The sequence below is a fragment of the Haliotis cracherodii genome, unplaced genomic scaffold (genome assembly GCF_022045235.1).
Source record: "Haliotis cracherodii isolate W230 unplaced genomic scaffold, xgHalCrac1.p SCAF_2, whole genome shotgun sequence".
Taxonomy (NCBI): domain Eukaryota; kingdom Metazoa; phylum Mollusca; class Gastropoda; order Lepetellida; family Haliotidae; genus Haliotis; species Haliotis cracherodii.
Window position 1 is genome coordinate 31,943,189 of NW_027266275.1, and position 17,880 is coordinate 31,961,068.

The 17,880-nt window shown below is 37.9% G+C and overlaps 1 protein-coding gene across 1 annotated transcript in view; it reads left to right on the forward strand.

Annotated features, from left to right (window-relative positions):
* LOC139467993 (rhomboid-related protein 2-like) overlaps positions 1–17,880 on the forward strand; it is a 93,665-nt gene continuing 75,785 nt past the window's right edge. The window contains exon 1 of the mRNA XM_071249624.1: positions 1–129. Coding sequence (XP_071105725.1) covers positions 1–129 — 129 coding nt within the window. The remainder of the gene's footprint in view (positions 130–17,880) is intronic.

Sequence of the window (17,880 nt, forward strand, 5' to 3'; positions counted from 1 at the left end):
ATGTACGGGGATTCGGACAGCGTGATGCCCCCTAGTGGCAGGGCATCAACCATGTCCTCATCACTGTTTGTCTTCAACACAGAGCTGACGATATGTGGCGATACCCTTGGTACTCAGCTATTGGCACAGGTGAGATAATTACAGGTATTCCTACCTGGCAGGTAAAATGGCAGGTGTGTTTATGTTGTACTGTTAATTATTGATGCTAGATTGCTTTTAGCTGGAATTGTCGAGGTATTGTGTAAGACATTACACTACATTTACTGTGGAACGGATACTCCAATGAATTGATATTTTCTATACACATTCCCACTTTTGACTTGTCAGCTTGCATATCGGTCTTTTAGTAAGTCAACTGTCATGGACATTTACAAAGAATTTGTACAATTACAAAGAAGAATAACTACCGATAATGATAATAATTATATTTTTGTTTAAAAGATGTTATTAATTACTCAGATTCCATTTTAGTTTTATAGTAAAGATATTTAAGTAAAGTTTTCCAAGTATATCAATAAATTCCATTTTTCTGGCAATGTCTGCAAGGTTGAATTATGGAAATTATTAAACATTTTTATTGTCTTGAGATAGAAAATGACTATTTTGACTAATAGCTAGTTCCTGAAACATATTATTTTTCTCCTATATAGTCATGTACCTGTTAATAGGTCTAGACTGCTAAATGGATTTTCGCCCAGCAATTACATGGTGATTAATAACCTTTGTGTATAGTTTCTACAATTGCCACGTGCATGAGCGCTGTTCTCTCCATCACTGACTGACAAAAGGGATAAGAGTTCCAAAATTTCTCCCCATTCAACAGAAAATAATTAGTTTGAAATTAGGCATCTGCGGGCCCATCCATTGATCAGATCCCTCGTCTGTAGATCAAAAAGAAATTGCAATAAATCGTCATGTAGTGACTGTTACATAATGGCCCGATCAAGATATGTTTTTCTGTGGACAAGAAGTTAAAGGTCATTGATTGGCAACCCTCGTTTGCTGTCGTAATGCTGTGCTACAATTAAGTTCCTGTGTTGATATGGGGCTACATCATTCTACTTGCATCCAGGATTAACATGGCGGTATGTAAGTTTGTTCTATATATATTTCAGAGGTATATTCAAGTGAATGTGCTTACTGTTAATCTAAGACAGGATTTAATCCTTTTCGTCTTTCATTATGCATCTTTTTATTTTTCTATATGTCATCCTTTTAGTTTTCTTTGTGTCATCCTTTTACCATTTCATAATGTCATCCTTTTATTGTTCTTTGTGTCATCCGTTTAGTCTTCTTGATGTCATTCGTTTAGTCTTCTTTATGTCATCTGTTTAGTCTTCTTGATGTCATCCCTTTAGTCTTCTCTATGTCAACCGTTTAGTCTTCTTGATGTCATCCGTTTAGTCTTTTTTATGTCATCCATTTAGTCTTCTTTATGTCATCTGTTTAGTCTTCTTGATGTCATCTGTTTAGTCTTCTTTATGTCATCCGTTTAGTCTTCTTGATGTCATCCGTTTAGTCGTCTTCATTTTATCCTTTTAGTTTTCCTTATGTCATCACTTCAGACTTTCTTTGTGTCATCCTTGGCTTTAAGAGCGCAAATTTCATAATTTATTCATACACTGTATATGCCGACCTAAAGTAGGCACAAAAACCTGTAAACTTATCCATCCAAAACTGCAAAACTTTCAAGATAACAAAAAGTCATTATGAGGTTAAACTATAGATATGATATACACTTTCAGGTCACAGGACATAACAGTACTGCTTAGAAGACAAAAATACATTCATATTCTTTGAAAGTTCAAGAAATTGTAGATTTCTTAGCTATTTTGAAATATTAATCCCTGTATGATTTCCAGGGCATAATAGGTTCCAGTATATGTATTTGTTGCAAAAGTTTATCAGTGGGGATCCAACCATCTTCCTGAGGCAAAAGAGTTAATTGACTTTAAAAAGTCCAGTTTCCACCCTTGCAGAACAAGGCTGGAATTCCTGGGCTCGATCATAGCGCCACCAGTGGCTGTTACGAGTTATGTCCCTTCTATGACTCTCCTATGGACCAATCGGATTCTACCTCTCGTATCACTTGCATTTGCTTCAAACAGAATGGCAACACCCAGGCAAGACAATCTGATCGACAATCAGTATGTGTATTGTGATATAACAGATCTTACATCGCGAAGTGCATCAAATCACGAAAGCACCTTGATTGAAAACATGCAAAGATTTGGAAAATATCTGTTGACAACGAGTTTGCAATGCACATGCTTTGCAAATCCTGCAATCGACCGAACTCTGCAGTTTATGAACCGAAAATCGATTTCATTGCGCGATTTTGATTGGACTATGCATAGACTCGTTAGTCCAGCCAAAATCTAACTCCATAAAATACCAACCTAGTTCGGGAAGGATTGAAACTGGACTTTTATAGTCAGTCAACTCTCTTGCCTCGGGAAGATGAGATCCAGTGGTCACACAATGTGACCTGGGTGATTGTGTCTCCTCATGCTCATACTGTCAAGCACTGGTTTGCCTAGTTCAGATTAGAACTATATTTTCAGGCTGCTGTGATATAGCTAGAATATAGACTCCAGCATGAAACAACACTCACTGGTATTAATGAAAATAAATATTGAAAAAGTAACCATTCTTGTTGAAAATTTAGTCAGATCAATTGCTCTTGTCAAACAAGTGTTAATCCATATGTTTACGTTATAGAACATCTTTATTATCGAAAAATTGGTTTTGCATGAAATACTTGCCATCAGTTCCCACTTGAACTGACGGCATTAAGATCTTGTATGAGCGATGGCAACAAAATACATTAATGCATGAAAAACATGTAATGCATTCCCTGATGCATGGCTGCAACTGCACATAAAAAAACAACATCCATTCATTGTCACTGTGGTAGTAATTGCGTCAGATCTGAGGCCTTGTGTTCTCATAATGCAGAACTTCTGCCACTCTCTTTGAGAGAATGACTATATCATAGACTTCCTGGTATTGCCGTACACCGGGACAAGGTAATGGAACGTTCAGGCATGATTGCAGCTGAACATGATGCGGCCATGTTGCAGGAAGTCCTGCCCTGTTTCAATGTGGTGTTAGAAAACACCAGTCGAGTTGGTTTAATTTTGTAACATGAAGACAAGCTGTTGGTTGGTTCACCACTTGTTGATTTAAAAATGTGTGCAATATGATAGGATTTATTACAGATATGTTCATATTCATGTGAACATTAATGGATTAATGTCTCTATTTTTATCCCCCGCCCCAACGAAGTTGGCGGGGGATATAGAAATGGGTTCCGTGTGTGTGTGTGTGTGTGTGTGTGTGTGCGTGTGCTTGTGCTTGTGTTTGTGTGTGTTTGTGTGTGCGTGTGTGTGTGTGTGTGTGCGTGTGTGCGTCCTGAAATCGTTTCCGGAGCATAACTCAGAAACCGTTAAATATTTCTCTACGAGACTTTGCATGTCTATCAGACTCATGCTGAACTGGTGCCTTTTGCTATTTAGGAGTTTTATAAATTTTTATTTTTTACGTTTCCATGGCAACAAGTTGGACTTAGGTTCTATAAGGGTGGTGTTCGTTTCCGGAGCGTAACTCAAAAACCATTAAATACTTTCTTACAAAACTTTGCATGTCTATCAGACTCATGCTGAACTGGTGCCTTTTGCTATTTAGGAATTTTATAAATTTTTATTTTTTTACGTTTCCATTGCAAGAAGTTGGACTTAGGTTCTAAAAGGGTAGAGTTTGTTTCCGGAGCATAACTCAAAACCCATTCAATACTTTCCAACAAAAACTGTGCATGTTTACCAGACACATACTGGACTGGTGGCTCTTGCTATTTAGGAATTTTATAAATTTTAATTTTTTACGTTTCCATGGCAATAAGTTGGACTTAGGGGTGGTGTTCGTTTCCAGAGTGTAACTCAAAAACCGTTAAATACTTTCTTACAAAACTTTGCATGTCTACCAGGCACATACCAAACTGGTGCCTTTTGATATATAGCACTTTTATAATTTTTTTATTGTTTATGTTTCCATGACAACAAGTTGGATTTAAGTTTAAATATAGGATTGGTTTACTTAAGTAGTATAACAAATAAACTGTTAAATATTTCCTTGCCAAACATTGCATGTCTGTATATAAAGTGCATACTGAACTAGTGCCATTTGATATTAAGGAGTTTTAGAAATGTGTATTTTCGAATTTCCATTGCAGCTATTTTGACATGGGCTAAGAGAAATGTTGGGTCAGTTACCTGATTTGGGACCATAATGTGTTAAAATGGGCGGGGGATATAGATGACTTTGTCAACTATTCGCTTGTTCTTTTCTGGATTTGTTGTCAGATTAGAGAACAATATTATTAACTTAGTGTATTATTAATGAAGGAACTGATATGGAGGGTTTTATGATAACTGTTAATGTTCAGTGGGTATCAACGTTTGTTTTGTTTTTACTAAGATTACATCTTCTTATGAAGTCAGACTTGATCAAAGTAATTCAGCACAATTTTAACACGAATAGCCACTCTCACACAGTATTCTGACTCCAAGCTGACCAACCCTTGTTTAATTACCTTAAGGGGCAGTGGAGTAGCCTTTTGATAAAAGCGTTCCAGCCGTGATATTGCTGGAATATTGCTAAAAGCGGCGTAAAGCCATACTCACTCTCTCACTTAATTACCTTAATACCAAGTGTGAGGCATCATAACAACAACTGCCATCTTTTAACATCTTTTGGGATGATGTGACCGGTATCAAACTCCCAGCTTTCCACTCTCAGGGCAGACACTCTATCCACTGGACCACTGTGGCAGTCAAACTATTGGGGGAATAAATAACACGAGGTCTTTGTCTAGGCAAATCTCCATGGATGATACATGCACTGTCACATCCCTTGTGGCTTGTATTTTATTGTTTAAGTCAAATATATTACAAAAAGTTCATTCCTTTTTCTATTACGTGAGTAATTGTTTTGAAAGCTTTTCTAAACTCTCAAGTAGTTTTGTTAAGTACTCAAAAGAGTATTCATATTTACAAGTTTCATGCTTGAAGGTAATGTTTGAGTGGCTCACTAGTTTGCTTGTCAAGTTAGCTTGTCATGCCGAAAGATCGGGTTTGGTTCCTCATGTTCCCAACCTCATGTTTCCTTCCCGAGGCAAGAGAGTTAGCTGACTATAAAAGTTCATTTTCAACCATTGCCAAACAAGACTGTAATTATGGAGTTACATTTTGGCTGGACTAACGAGTCTATACATAGTCCAATCAAAATCGCGCAACGAAATTGAAATACGGTTCGTAAACTGTCGTGCAAATTTCGGTCGATTGCAGGATTTGCAAAGGATGTGCACCACCAACTCGATATTTTCAAAATCTTTTCATGTTTTCAATCAAGGTGCTCATATGATTTGATGCACTTCGCGATGTAAGACCCATTTGATCACAATATAGATACTGATTATCGATCAGATTGTGTTGACTGGGCGCTGCCATTTTGTTTGAAGCAAATGCAAGTGATATGAGAGGTGGAATCTGATTGGTCCATAGGAGAGGCTTAGAAGGGACATAACTTGTAATAGCCACTGGTGGTGTTACGATAGAGCTCAGGAATTCCAGCCTAGTTTGGCAAGGGTGGAAACTGAACTTTAAAAGTCAGTTAACTCTCTTGCATCGGGAAGATGGTTTCCAACCCATTCTGGGTGTCGGCTGTTGTAAAAAGGCGTGAATGTAGTTGTATGTTATAGCTTCTGACCAGACCGAGATGTTCAAATTAGATTAACACTCAAATACCTCCAAAATTGTTTGTTGAAGCAATGCAGCGTCCCTTGTGTACAATGCTCAAGTGTTGATCTAATTTTAACCTAAAACCTAAAGGGCAACTATTACGTACTGGCAGTGAAAAATATACTTTGAATTTTATTTTTGGAACACCTAGGCACGTGCATTTGAATGCCTGCACATGTGCAACTTCTATTGTAAGACAGGGGATTTATGGATATGAACACCTGTGACAAACTATAGAGAAACATGTAAATTGTCATAATCACACCTATCTCTTACGGAAACAATTACTTACAAAATTTCCATTAGCTACCGGTATTTTGTACCTTTTGACTTTGGAATTAAAATGGACAGGTTTGGTTAGCATTAGCAAACCATATCAACAAAACTAGCCACATGCATTAAAGAACACATTGAACATAAATCTAAATGGTTGTTTATTCCACGTCAGACAGACAATGCCTTTGATTGTTCCATCAGTCAGCCAGGCAATCTTGGCGCCAGTTAGCTGTGATGTACATTCTCAGTCAGCGACGCGTGACCAGAGTCATGTTATCCCCAGGGGGTGGGATGGCATAAAGAATATTATTGATTAAATTAGTGTTGAACTAATTGTCTTACTCTCAAGTCTTTCATTAGCTAATCATGGACCCTGACATCGAGGTAGGTGTTTATTCGTTGGCTTGATCTGTGGAAGAGTGTTAATTTGAGAAATATGGAAAATTACGGGCTTTTACTTTGGTTTTCATTAAAAAAATAGTTGATCAGTCTAAATATAGGGAGTTGTTTCATATTACACAGGGATGGTGAACCAGAGCTTCTTGCGTAAGGGTTATTGTTCAATAATGATTTTGTAGTTAACCACAGCTAGGCAAAATATTTATTTGTCAGCTTTTATTGCAAATTAAAAGGATGGGACTGTTTATTGTCGGGATTCCTAGTCTTAATTGCCTTTTGAAGCCTCACATTGATTTTTTCTGGGGTCCTGTTTTTTTTTCTTTAAAGAAAAAAGACTTGAGTCAGGGAATAATGCTGTTACATGGCTGTGTTAATGTAAGTCTATTTCCCTTGGAACTACATTTGATTGGTGACAAGCTATATGTTGATGATAAATTCAGTACAACTCACTATTGCTAGAGAGTTTTATGCAGATAATATGTTCAGTACAACTCACTATTGCTAGAGAGTCAAATGGAGATAAGGGCGTGATATATTCAGTACAACTCACTATTGCTGGAGAGTCAGATTGAGATAATATGTTCAGAAAACTCACTATTACTAGAGAGTCAGATGGAGATGATATGTTCAGAACAACTCACTATTGCTGGAGAGTCACATGGAGATAATATGTTCTGAAAACTCGCTATTGCTGGAGAGTCAGATGGAGATAATATGTTCAGAAAACTCACTATTACTAGAGAGTCACATGGAGATAATATGTTCTGAAAACTCGCTATTGCTGGAGAGTCAGATGGAGATAAGGAGATGATATGTTCAGAAAACTCACTATTGCTCGAGAGTCAGATGGAGATGATATGTTCAGAAAACTCACTATTACTAGAGAGTCACATGGAGATAAGGAGATGATATAATCAGTACAACTCACTATTGTTGGAGAGACAGATGGAGATAATATGTTCAGAACAACTCACTATTGCTGGAGAGTCAGATGGAGATAATATGTTCAGAAAACTCACTATTGCTCGAGAGTCACATGGAGATAAGGAGATGATATGTTCAGAACAACTCACTATTGCTTGAGAGTCAGATGGAGATAAGGAGATAATATGTTCAGGACAACTCACTATTGCTTGAGTGAGATGGAGATGATATGTTCAGTACAACTCACTATCGCTTGAGTCAGATGGAGATGATATGTTCAGTACAACTCACTATTGCTAGAGGGTCAGATGGAGATAATATGTTCAGTACAACTCACTATTGCTAGGGAGGCAAATGGAGATAAGGGCGTGATATATTCAGTACAACTCACTATTGCTAGAGATTCAGATTGAGATAATATGTTCAGAAAACTCACTATTACTAGAGAGTCAGATGGAGATGATATGTTCAGAACAACTCACTATTGCTGGAGAGTCAGATGGAGATAATATGTTCAGAAAACTCACTATTACTAGAGAGTCACATGGAGATAATATGTTCTGAAAACTCGCTATTGCTGGAGAGTCAGATGGAGATAATATGTTCAGAAAACTCACTATTACTAGAGAGTCACATGGAGATAATATGTTCTGAAAACTCGCTATTGCTGGAGAGTCAGATGGAGATAATATGTTCAGAAAACTCACTATTACTAGAGAGTCACATGGAGATAATATGTTCAGAAAACTCACTATTGCTCGAGAGTCACATGGAGATAAGGAGATGATATGTTCAGAACAACTCACTATTGCTTGAGTGAGATGGAGATGATATGTTCAGTACAACTCACTATCGCTTGAGTCAGATGGAGATGATATGTTCAGTACAACTCACTATTGCTAGAGGGTCAGATGGAGATAATATGTTCAGTACAACTCACTATTGCTAGGGAGGCAAATGGAGATAAGGGCGTGATATATTCAGTACAACTCACTATTGCTGGAGATTCAGATTGAGATAATATGTTCAGAAAACTCACTATTACTAGAGAGTCAGATGGAGATGATATGTTCAGAACAACTCACTATTGCTGGAGAGTCAGATGGAGATAATATGTTCTGAAAACTCGCTATTGCTGGAGAGTCAGATGGAGATAATATGTTCAGAAAACTCACTATTACTCGAGAGTCACATGGAGATAATATGTTCTGAAAACTCGCTATTGCTGGAGAGTCAGATGGAGATAATATGTTCAGAAAACTCACTATTACTAGAGAGTCACATGGAGATAATATGTTCAGAAAACTCACTATTGCTCGAGAGTCACATGGAGATAAGGAGATGATATGTTCAGAACAACTCACTATTGCTTGAGAGTCAGATGGAGATAAGGAGATAATATGTTCAGGACAACTCACTATTGCTTGAGTGAGATGGAGATGATATGTTCAGTACAACTCACTATCGCTTGAGTCAAATGGAGATGATATGTTCAGTACAACTCACTATCGCTTGAGTCAGATGGAGATAATATGTTCAGGACAACTCACTATTGCTTGAGAGCCAGATTGAGATAATATGTTCAGGACAACTCACTATTGCTAGAGGGTCAGATGGAGATAATATGTTCAGTACAGTTCACTACTGCTTGAGATTCAGATGGAGATGAGATGATATATTCAGTACAACTCACTATTGCCAGAGAATCAGATTGAGATAAGATGACATGTTCAGTTCAACTCACTATTCCTAGAGAGTCAGATGGAGATAATATGTTCAGAACAACTCACTATTCCTAGAGAGTCAGATGGAGATAAGGAGATAATATGTTCAGAACAACTCTCTATTGCTTGAGTCAGATGGAGATAAGGAGATGATATATTCAGTACAACTCACTATTGCTAGAGAATCAGATTGAGATAATATGTTCAGAAAACTCACCATTGCTTGATAGTCAGATGGAGATAATATGTTCAGAACAACTCACTATTGCTTGAGAGTTAGATGAAGATAAGTTCAGAACAACTCACTATTGCTTGAGAGTCTGATGGAGATCAGATGATATAGTCAGTACAACTCCTTATTACTGGAGTCAGATGGAGATAGGGAGACAATGATATGTTCATTACAACTGCTTATTGTTAGAGACTTGAAATTACATATCAAACTAGAAATATTTCTGAGTTTGTGATAATGGATACCTTCATTTAGTTATGCATGTTTTGCTATTGACTGAACATTCAGCTCAGGATTGATTGAAATTTCAATCAGGAAGTATGACACTATTTCCATGTAATCAAGCATTCAAATGACAGACATTTATCAATAATGTTGGGCTACCAGTCCGGGGAATATCATTATTGAAAAGTACACAGTTTGATTTAATGAATATCCTTGTTTTTTACACATCATACTTATTTTTGTCTGTTGAATTATTGTTGTATCATGTCATTTACCGAGATGTGAATTACAGTTTTCTGTGTTCATGGTACAAGCTTTTATCTGATCAGTTATTCTGCCTAATAGAAGGAATTCATGTAAACCGATATGGAAGATTATTGTTACAATGCCCATAGCAATCTGATATGAGAATTGTAATTCAGTGAAGTAGCAGTTAAGTTTAGAGTAATTTATTTCTCTGCAATGATTTGTCTTGCTCTTCTACCAGCAAGCAGATTGTCCAGGTTGTGACAAAACTAACAGTGCAGTTCCTCTATTATGTTGAGGCTGAGTTCAATTTTCTGTAGACAGGTTGATTCCGATTGATTTTACAAGAATGGTTCAGTAATGGCCCTGCTAACACCTAAACTGTAAAAAGAGTGTGAAATCGTCGCTTTAGATTTTCCACTCCCAGAATATTTTAGTTGATGGAGAGCTATCCCTTTTAAGTCCTGCACTGTGTGCTACATTAATGCTAGAAATTGTCTTGTGGCGGAAAGCCAACTCCCAAGACACTGCCTCAAAGAAGTACCTGTGTGACTGAGAGCATTACACAAAAATCATTTTTGTCAAGATTAAACCTTATCAATTATAAAGCCCTGATTTATGTCGCTGAGTTCGCAGTGAAAAAGAAACATCTGAGCAGATTATTAATCAATAATTTTACATGGAGGGCCATCAATTACTGTTTGCATCCTATTTCCCTAAAGCTAAACATCTAAAGCTGTGATATGTCTGTCAAGCTTGAACAGAAACAACCTCCAATGTCTCAATTTTTGTCAGACAAGTTTGCACACCCTAGGGACCAAACAGACCCTAGTTTCCTGCTGTATGGCGCCATATGGTGCCATTTAACAGAATGGTTAACGCAGTGGAATCGTAATGGTCTTGTGTCGGACACAAGTATAGGCCAGTTTAGACATTTGTCCAGATTATAGAGACTTTAGCAGGAATTGCATTCCTTGATAACATGATATGAACACGCAATCAAAGACAATATGGTCTTTGGTTTCAATTAGTTGAAGAAGCTTTCATAAAAGTAACCTTTCATGAATGTAATCCATTTCTTAAAACTTGTTTTGTGATAAATATAAGCTTTGACCTTGAGAAAGTGTCCTCGTCATTAACACAAAGTAAATCAATGACATGATAAATTGGTTCTTTGTCACACAGGTTTAAATGGAATCCATTGTGAACAAATGCTGAACGTATAGTTTTACTTGATAGATGAATGTAGTAAATTCAGGACAGTAAACTTGACACCTGGTATTGACGGAATCCGGATAAGTCAGTTCTGTAGTTTTGATAAAGAAAGTGGTATATTATTCTGAGGAAACTTGCCTACCTCTGTAAATGATTGATGCCGCCAGACCGTAGATGTTCAGTGAGCTTATAAGTATTCTCCATATGTGTTTATTGTGTCTAATGTGTCTTGTCTGAAGAAGGGTAGGAGTAATAGTCTGATTCAATCTGCCTGGTGTGAGGTATGGTTTATTCATAGGGGTAGTGAACCTTGTGATAGGCTTGCTAGCTCCATGGAGCAATTTGTAGTTGATACACATTGTAATCATTTTATGTCCGACAAATTGAATCAATCCCTTGATTAACCTCTGTAATGCTCTCATTTCTACCAGAGTTTATTATTCAGAGTAAAGTGCTGTTGAGGAATTTATAATACTTAGGCAAGATGTCTGTTATTTATCGGGGGAGTATTTCAGTGTGAGGGAGTATTTCTGTCAGAGGGGTCATAGTTTTTCACACATAGATACAAGAGTGTAGGAAAGTGGGTTTGTATGGGAATTACGGAAATTTCCAAATTGAGGTGACAAATTGTTGAGGCTGCAGAGAAAGAGGAGCATCTGGCATTTGTCACGGTTTGGAGCCGCAGACAGGGCAACATTACTGACCCTAGGTCAGCAAAGGTCACAGCCTCAACCTGAGTAGGGGAGGTCCGTTGCAACAAGACAAGGGCTGACTTGGCAATATGAGGTATATCATCCTGGCTGGTGAATAACAGAGGTAGCATATTGATGCTTCCTGCTGTTGGTGCTGGGGGTGGCAGACCTAGGCGGCAGTGCCAAGAGGCAGTGTTTATTGAGATTGCCATACTGAGCCGGGGCAGGAGAGTTAGCTTGGTGGATTGATCACTTTGTTGTAATAACTGATGCAACAATCTAATACGGAATTGGTTTTGGGATTTATCAAAGAACTGTGCTTCCATGATTGTCTGGTCATTATTAACTACATTGTAACAGATGGTTACTATTCTGAAACAATTGTGACTTTCTTATGAATTATAAAACATAAAACAATTTATTGATTGTGAACTAAAATTAAAGAGAAATTAAGTTGAAATCAGAAATTTTATTTAGCTGATCTTGTGATAACCTTGGTGGGTGTTATGACTTTCTAAGTGAAAAATAACACCAGAGACATTTAGCAGATTTGATATTAACCAGATGGGATTAGATTTAAATCTGATCTAAAGTGTGTAGGAAGTTTTAGGATCACAACCAATCTTTACCTGAATGCACATATCACCTGGTTTGCTGAGTGAGTCAGAGTGGATGTTGTTGTAGACGACAGTGATGGAAATAGCGTGGTTGAAATCACAGCCTGTCATGTCAGGTGTTGCCTGCGTCAAGTGATTCCTCCGCTGGGAGATTTAGAGGAGAAGACCATGAAAACATCCAAAGCCAGTTGTAGCTTCGATCGTGGATTCCTCCAAGACTAATCATTCACGATTTTTTTTCCCAACTTCTTTTGGGATCTTGTTATCGTTCCACCCATGAAGAACAGATGACCTCAGGACCTCGAGGTCTAAGGGCAGGACGAGGCTGGCTGGAGTTGAAGCTGCATCCCTGACACCCACACTTCATGGAACATATCTTTATGGGGAATCACATGTGACTTCTGTCCTGGAGAATTATATGTGGTTTGACAGCACTGCTTGATGTCAAAATGTTCATGCAAAAACAGTTTGTGATTTTAATCTGGCAGTTTCAGGAATAGCATCAAAGCGTACAGACGGAGGCATTTTCAGTTTAAGCCTGCTTTTTACATAAAGTGACTTAATTTGGAGACGTATGGAAGATATATTTGTGCATATACAGCCCAAACTGATCTGATAATCGAAGCAAGAAATTAAGCAGGGAAGTGTTTGGTTTTGCCAGTAATCCAATCGTGATCTCACGGCACAGGGACTTAGGCTGACAGTCCACATCTTACTCAGCGCTATAAGAGGTGTCATTTTGAATGGCAGGAGGATTTTGTTGGTTTTCTCTTCAAGTTTTTACTCCTTATACATGTCGGCCGAATTTCCGCAAGCGTGACTCGTATGATCTGTCGTGTCAGTTGTGGCTGGAACAGTGATACTTGCACATCCACCATCGACATCTCACTGAAACAAAAAAATTCTAAATTCAGGATTTCTGATTTCAAGAGGCCTATCTGGTTCCATAGAACAAATTGAACTTGAATTCAGCTTTTGAGCTCTGCGAAGCATAGCAATTTTTCCAACACATTTGATCCAGCACATTTAGAATTTTTCTAGCATATGCAATCAAATGATTTTCTGCATATGTGTTGTTAATTTTAAGTGAAATTACATGTCCTAGCTCATTGCAGAAGTTATACGATGGAATCATATTGACAATTTTGGAATTTTAATGTAAGGAAAGAGTCTCTTTGATAGTAAAAGTTTGTGAAATATGATGAAGGACGTGACAATTGAGCTGATGTCGGAGATTGAGGTCGTTTTGGTGAGTACGGTAGTTGATCTTCTTTCTTCGATTCCTTTTCATCTTTAAAATATTGAACTGAATTATTTTATTTCAACAGAATCAAAATCCTGTATTCTGGATTCTGATGAATCATTCTAATTTTTGGTTCATGAAGTAATTCTTTTGAAGCGTTTCCCTCCAACCCTTTACTGTTTGAATGACTACTAAGTAGTTGTCATAAGATGGTATTAGAACTTACATGCTTGAACAGATAGTGGTAATTAATGGCATCAAAATCCATAAATATATGTAAATATGGATCATACCCTGAAACTCTCATCAACTTTATGTGCTCTTTATTACAATGTCTGAAGATATTAACGTCGAGAGTTGGTTAGAATCGGAAAATCAATGATGAGTTCATCACGCTGGATCGGAGTTAATCTGAGTAGTTGTGGTACACTACGGGTAATAATTAGATTAACCTTTCAGTGTTTTTATGATCAATCTTGGAAATTAATCCCAGTAAACAAAGATAAAAATAAAACAGGGCTGTGATTGATTGAAAATATGCGTTAAAAATTAGTTTTTGTTCCTGTTTGTACGTTTGCTGAAAGGTTTATTTCAATTTTTTTAGGAAATTAATCTTAAAATAACCCAGGCAATATTTGTATTGTGTATATTTTTGCCCTGTGTTTATTGTTTTGATTAAGGAAATCTGTAAAACGAAAGAAAATGAAAGATTTTTGCATGTTCAATTACTGATCACCTTTATGTTTCATAATCAATGCATTCAATGAAAGATAAGGTAAAAACTTTCTTGAAACATATACTATCTATGCAAATGATGTGTCATCACTGTTATTCTATTAGTTGATGACCTCAAACTCAAATGTAATTGATTAAGGAAACTTTTGTTTGATTGTTTTGTTTGTCTGATGGTTCGACCAGTCTGTGATGATTTCAATTAGTCTTCACACTAATAGTATGTATACATTGACAATCAGTCTGTGTGTGTTGAGAGGCTAGCCAACTAATTGTGTGTCTGAAGGACGTTCTTGGTGTCATCCTCCATAACTGCTGAGAGGGATAAAACTCCCTTCAGTGACTTGCTGACTTGACAAATATCAAAATATTAATTTGGCATTTGGCGAACAGTGGAAAACTTTTGCTGTAAGTATATTTGGTTTAAGTTCAACTTCACTTCATCACATGGCTAGGATGTCAGTAACTCATTGTTATGGTATCAAATCAGTTTATAGTCATGTATATTGTCATGCTTCAAATGCCGACAGTGTTTCGGGCAAGCATGATGTTACTTGGCCTAAAATAATGTCATTGAGCTTCAATGATGTTACTTGTTGTACATAAAGTTACGATGCTTCAGTGATGTTACTTGGTCTACATAATGTTACCATGCTTCAGTGATGTTACTTGGTCTACATAAAGTTACAATGCTTCAATGATGTTACTTGGTCTACATAATGTTACCATGCTTCAGTGATGTTACTTGGTCTACATAAAGTTACGATGCTTCAATGATGTTACTTGGCCCACACTACCATACTTCAATGATGTTACTTGGTCTACATAATGTTACCATGCTTAAATGGTGTTAATGATGTTGCTTGGTCTACTTAATGCTACCATACTTAAATGAAGTTACTTGGCCACACCTACATGCTTCAATGATATTACTTGGCCCACATTACCATGCTTCAATGATGTTACTTGGCCCACACTATCATGCTTCAATGATGTTACTTGGTCTACATAATGTTACCATGCTTAAATGGTGTTAATGATGTTGCTTGGTCTACTTAATGCTACCATACTTAAATGAAGTTACTTGGCCACACCTACATGCTTCAATGATATTACTTGGCCCACATTACCATGCTTCAATGATGTTACTTGGCCCACACTATCATGCTTCAAGGATGTTACTTGGCCCACACTATCAAGCTTCAATGATGTTACTTGGTCCACACTACCATGCTTCAATGATGTTATTTGGCCCACACTACCATGCTTCAGTGATGTTACTTGGCCCACACTACCATGCTTCAATGATGTTACTTGGTCCACACTACCATGCTTCAATGATGTTATTTGGCCCACACTACCATGCTTCAGTGATGTTACTTGGCCCACACTACCATGCTTCAATGATGTTACTTGACCCACATCACCATGCTTCAATGATGTTACTTGGCCCACACTACCATGCTTCAATGATGTTATTTGGCCCACACTACCATGCTTCAATGATGTTACTTGGTCCACACTATCATGCTTCAATGATGTTACTTGGCCCACATTAACATGCTTCAATGATGTTACTATGCCCACACTATCATGCTTCAATGATGTTACTTGGCCCACACTACCATGCTTCAATGATGTTACTTGACCCACATGACCATGCTTCAGTTATGTTACTTGGCCACGCTACCATGCCTCAATGATGTTATTTGGCCCACACTACCATGCTTCAATGATGTTACTTGACCCACATGACCATGCTTCAATGATGTTACTTGGCCCACACTACCATGCTTCAATGATGTTATTTGACCCACACTACCATGCTTCAATGATGTTACTTGGCCCACACTACCATGCTTCAATGATGTTACTTGGTCCACACTATCATGCTTCAATGATGTTATTTGGCCCACACTACCATGCTTCAGTGATGTTACTTGGCCCACACCACCATGCTTCAATGATGTTATTTGGCCCACACTACCATGCTTCAATGATGTTACTTGGCCCATACTACCATGCTTCAATGATGTTACTTGGCCAATACTACCATGCTTCAATGATGTTACTTGGTCCACTCTATCATGCTTCAATTATGTCACTTTGCCAACACTATCATGCTTCAATGATGCTATTTGGCCCATACTACCATGCTTCAATGATGTTACATGGCCCACACTATCATGCTTCAATTATGTCACTTTGCCAACACTATCATGCTTCAATGATGTTACTTGGCCCACACTACCATGCTTCAATGATGTTTATTGGCTCACACTATCATGCTTCAATGATGCTACTTGGCCCACACTATCATGCTTCAATGATGTTACTTGGCCCACACTACCATGCTTCAATGATGTTTATTGGCTCACACTACCATGCTTCAATGATGTTATTTGGCCCATACTACCATGCTTCAATGATGTTACTTGGCCCACACTACCATGCTTCAATGATGTTACTATGCCCACACTACCATGCTTCAATGATGTTATTTGGCCCATACTACCATGCTTCAATGATGTTACTTGGCCCACACTATCATGCTTCAATGATGTTACTATGCCCACACTACCATGCTTCAATGATGTTAATTGGCCCATACTACCATGCTTCAATGATGTTACTTGGCACACACTACCATGCTTCAATGATGTTACTTGGCCCCCCCACTACCATGCTTCAATGATGTTACTTGGCACACACTACCAGTCAGTCAGGGAGGGAGGGAGTTCACAGTAATGAGTCATTTATTTTTTTACACCATTTTGAACAGTGTATCAGTTAAAATCACAGTGCGTCAGATTGACATCAACTTGTCTCAGACATTTACCTTATTGGTGACACCAACAACACGGATATGGTGGTCAAACCCAATATCATAGGATTCTTGAATGCCCAACCTTGGATGACTAGCTCAGTGCTTTTGTATCCAGGTTCCCGTTCCAAAAAACAAAAGTCAGTGTGAAATTATGGGAGTTCTGCTCATCTTAGCGCTGAGATCACTTTGTTGAAACAGGCCCAGGTGTCTCATAAGTGGATGTACATCATGATCTTGGATTAACAAGAGAAGATTTAGAAGTTGGATGTTAACATGACAAAGAGTAGTATTTGCAACATCCACTTTATTACACAAACACAACATTTCAACGTTTCGGATTAACATGTTAAGGAACGTGATCATGACTAGATCCGTGGTCAGTGCTGATGTGTGTTGAGGGAAGGTATTGACCCACCACACAACCTTCAGTGCAGCCATGTCTGTCACGCCATGTGATTTGGCCGTTATCGGTCACTCGGGCCACCTTCAGCAACGCCAGCCGTAACTTAATACCATCTCTGCTGAGACCACGAAAAGTTACGAGCACCCTGGGAGAAAATTTCTTGTAATAAATCCCCCATACTTCCCATTTCTCAAGCTTATCATAAATAAGCTGTAATTCTGTTGCATTATGGGCCAATCATATGGCTGTCCCTATCATTGATTAATCATTTCATTTCGGTGGTGGCCATAATGTCAATTATACCATGGCCTTCTAGTTGCAGTAATT